This window comes from Cebus imitator, unplaced genomic scaffold (genome assembly GCF_001604975.1).
Source record: "Cebus imitator isolate Cc_AM_T3 unplaced genomic scaffold, Cebus_imitator-1.0 Scaffold76, whole genome shotgun sequence".
Classification (NCBI taxonomy): domain Eukaryota; kingdom Metazoa; phylum Chordata; class Mammalia; order Primates; family Cebidae; genus Cebus; species Cebus imitator.
In genome coordinates, this window is record NW_016107391.1 from 7,352,319 (window position 1) to 7,356,128 (window position 3,810).

At 40.3% G+C, this 3,810-nt stretch overlaps 1 protein-coding gene across 2 annotated transcripts in view; it reads right to left on the reverse strand.

Moving 5' to 3' along the window:
• Positions 1-3,810, reverse strand: part of DDX46 (DEAD-box helicase 46) — a 78,752-nt gene that overhangs the window by 9,889 nt on the left and 65,053 nt on the right. For both annotated transcript variants that reach the window (XM_017532363.2, XM_017532362.2), the window contains exons 20-21: positions 2,648-2,866; positions 1,500-1,644 (exon numbers count right to left, since the gene is read on the reverse strand). In XM_017532363.2, the coding sequence (XP_017387852.1) occupies positions 1,500-1,644; positions 2,648-2,866 (364 nt within the window). The remainder of the gene's footprint in view (positions 1-1,499; positions 1,645-2,647; positions 2,867-3,810) is intronic.

The window sequence follows — 3,810 nt, forward strand, 5'->3', positions numbered from 1 at the left end:
ATGTTAAGTGCCATCCACTGGGTAACCACTAAGAAAATACCTGGCCGGGCGCAATGGCTCATGCCTGTAATTCAAGCACTTTGGATGGCCAAGGTAAGTAGATCACCTGAGGTCAGGAGTTCAAGACCAGCCTGGCCAACATGGTAAAACCCCGTGTCTACTAAAAATACAAAAATTAGCCGGGTGTGGTGGTGCGTACCTGTAATCCCAGCTACTTGGGAGGCTGAGACAGGAGAACTGCTTGAACCCGGGAGGCAAAGGTTGCAGTGAGCCAAGATTGCATCATTGCACTCCAGCTCTGGGCGACAGAGCAAGATTCAGTTTCAGGGAAAAAATAAAGTGTCACAGGGTGTCCTACTATGCAACGGAGTAACACATCAGAAAAAATAAAATAGGCTGGGTGCATTGGCTCATGCCTGTACTCTTAACACTTTGGGAGGCTGAGTGGAGGCGGGTCACTTGAGCTCAGGAGTTCAAGACCAGCCTGGGCAACATAACAAAACCCCTTCTCTAAAAAAACACAAAAAAATTAGCTAGATGTGGTAACACGTCCCTGTAGTCTTACTTGGAAGTGCTGAGGTAAGAGGATCACTTGAGCCCAGGAGGTTGAGGCTGAAGTGAGCTGAGACTGTGCCACTGCACTCCAGCCTGGGTGACAAAATAATTAAAAGTGGAAATTGCCTCTGGAATAAATTCATTCATGAATGTATGAAATAAAGTTAAGAACCGGCCAGGTATGGTGGCTCACACCTGTAATCCCAGCACTTTGGGAGGCCGAGGCGGGTGGATCAAAGGTCAGGAGTTCGTGAGACCAGCCTGGCCAATATGGTAAAACCCCATTTCTACTAAAAATACAAAAATTAGCCAGGCGTGGTGGCAGGCGCCTGCAGTCCCATCCACTCCGGAGGCTGAGGCAGAAGAATCGCTTGAACCTGGGAGGGGGAGGTTGCGGTGAGCCAAGATAGCGCCACAGCACTCCAGCCTGGGCAACACAGCAAGACTCCATCTCAAAAAAAAAAAAAAAGGAAAACCTAATTGCTGTTAGATAATGTAATAATGTATTATTTGTCTCCATTAGGTTATGGCATTAATTGTCTACTTGTTATTTTGTTAAAGGTATAAACTTTCATGAGCATAATTTCACAGGCAATATTTGCCTAGATAAACATTCATTGAGTGGATTAATATAGTTGATTTACATTCCAACCTAAACTTAGGCCAGAATATTCCTAAGCATAAAAAGGTCAGTCCTCAAAATGTTGTTTTCTTTTAATTTTCAAATTTGACTGATTTGTCAAAACTGAATCTCACAGATCATTTACTTTTGCATATGTACTGAACTTCTAAATAAAGACGTCAAATGATATGAAATTTTTTTTTCAGAGGTGTTCCTTACTTTCAGTTCTCTCTAGAATTGACCTCACATTCTCTTTGCGTCTATTACATCTACATTAACCTTGATCTGAACTCGAGACTGAAATAGAACCAACAGCACATACTTTCAATTGCCAAGTAAATCTTCCGCTCGCCCTCCTTGGGTTCTTTGCCAGGAGGGAAGTATGTTCCTCTGATTGTAATTGCGGCCTCAGAGTATTCACTGATTCTCTGCAGAGCTTCCTTAGAGGTAACTTTCCACCTAGCAGTCTAAAAGAAAAGGTAAGGAAAACAAAAATCACTTCACAACAAGACAAAAAAATCCAGAGTGCTAACAAAGACTAGACTGACTGATATCACATTATGGTCTATAAATATATTATGGTCAAAATATATATATATATATATATATATATATATATATATATATATATATATATTTTTTTTTTTTGGAGACAGAGTTTCGTTCTTGTTGTTGAGGCAGTGAGATCTCGGCTCACCACAACCTGCATCTCCCAGGTTCAAGCAATTCTCCTGCCTCAGCCTCCCAAGTAGCCAGGATTACAGGCATGCACCATGACGCTCAGCTATTTTTTAATTTTTTTGGTAGAGATGGGGTTTCACCATGTTAGTCAGGCTGGTCTCGAACTCCCGACCTCAGGTGATCCATTCACCTCAGCCTCCCAAAGTGCTGGGATTACAAATGTGAGCCACCGCGCCCTGCCCTATGGTCAATATTAAGATCATTCTTGGATAGGCGCGGTGGCATGACATTGTGACTCATTCCTATAATCCCAGCACTCTGGGAGGCCAAGACGGGAAGATCACCTGAGGTCAGGAGTTCGAGACCAGCCTGAATAACGTGGAGAAACCCCATCTCTACTAAAAATACAAAAAAATTAGCCTGGCGTTGTGGCACATGCCTGTAATCCCAGCTACTTGGGAGGCTGAGGCAGGAGAATCGCTTGAATCTGGGAGGCGGAGGTTGCGGTGAGCCAAGATCACACCACTGCACTCCAGCCTGGGCAATAAAAGCAAACTCTGTCTCAAAAAAACAAAAACAAAACAAAGATCATTATTAACACATACCTGCATCATAAGTTCATTTAGATCCTAATGTACATTGAACATATTCATAAAAGTCAAATTTCTATTGTTATATCCTCCATTTAGGTAAAAAGTGAAGTAGTTATTAAAATGTTCATGGGTTTTAAAGATGAGATTTTTGCTTTTTCTGCTTCACAATAAAAAAAGGTTTAAAACTGTTACTTGCCTGTGGGAAGTCATTGATCTCTAGTTCTTCTTCATATCTCTTAAAAGATTCATTCTGTCCACCATCCTGTCTCTCTTCTTCTTGTTTCTCTAAAGGCACATAATTGAGCTTGGCATTGATCTTTTCAGCAAGCTGTTCTGCAATGGTTTTTGCAGACACCGTGGGAGCCAGAATGGTGCCACCTCTAAGAATTGCATTGGTGGCCTGTTGCATCACATCCTGTAGTTAAAGAAGACTTACAGTTAAATCTTAAATGAGGGCAGAGACAAGAGTTGGGACCCCACCACAAATTACTCTCTGAAAAGCTACTAACTTTTATGCAAGTTTAATAAATAAACACCTTTCTAATGCACAGCCCCATTGATATGTGATTTAGCAATACATATTCATAACATAGTTTAATGTTTTTCCCTGTGAATAAGAAAGCTGGGAAACATTCAACTCTCTATTATATATTCTACTAGATCATAGAGATGCAGTTGATAATTAGCTAACTCTTGATGTCAGACACAGTAAATATTTCCAAAATCATTGACATACTCTGTAACTCCTCGGAGTTTCCTCCAAATTTAAATGTTTATACTACTACCATCATTGAGTTTCTTCATCCCCATGACCCAACCCAGCATTAAAAACGTGATAATGACTGACTCAAAAGCTTCAAAATAACAAATACGCTTCCAAGAAAAAGGTATCATGAAATATTTTAAAATTACATTTCTCCATTTAAGCCCATGTTAATCTGAGTCATTTAACTAGGTGTTTGTACATCCAGGGAGTTGTATGCCCAATAACCTACCCAATGAAAGCTTATAAAGAAACAGAATTATTCATACATCTTAAAGGTTTTGTTAAGGCCCATCAGAATACTACTACTCTATAAAACTACCTATGGCTAATAGTTAGAAAGTCTAGAACAGGTATAAAGTCCTCAGTTAATAGCACTAGAAAAATCATCCAAATACAATTATTTTTAAAAATCCTATGTTGAGAATGTTAAATTCTCACAAACTCAATGTCCAGGACAACTTGTTTACTTGTGCTCAACATAATCCTTGAAAAATAAAATCAAATAACTTATTAAAAGTATTAGCTGGTAGGCCGGGCGCGGTGGCTCAAGCCTGTAATCCCAGCACTTTGGGAGGCCGAGGCGGGTGGATCAC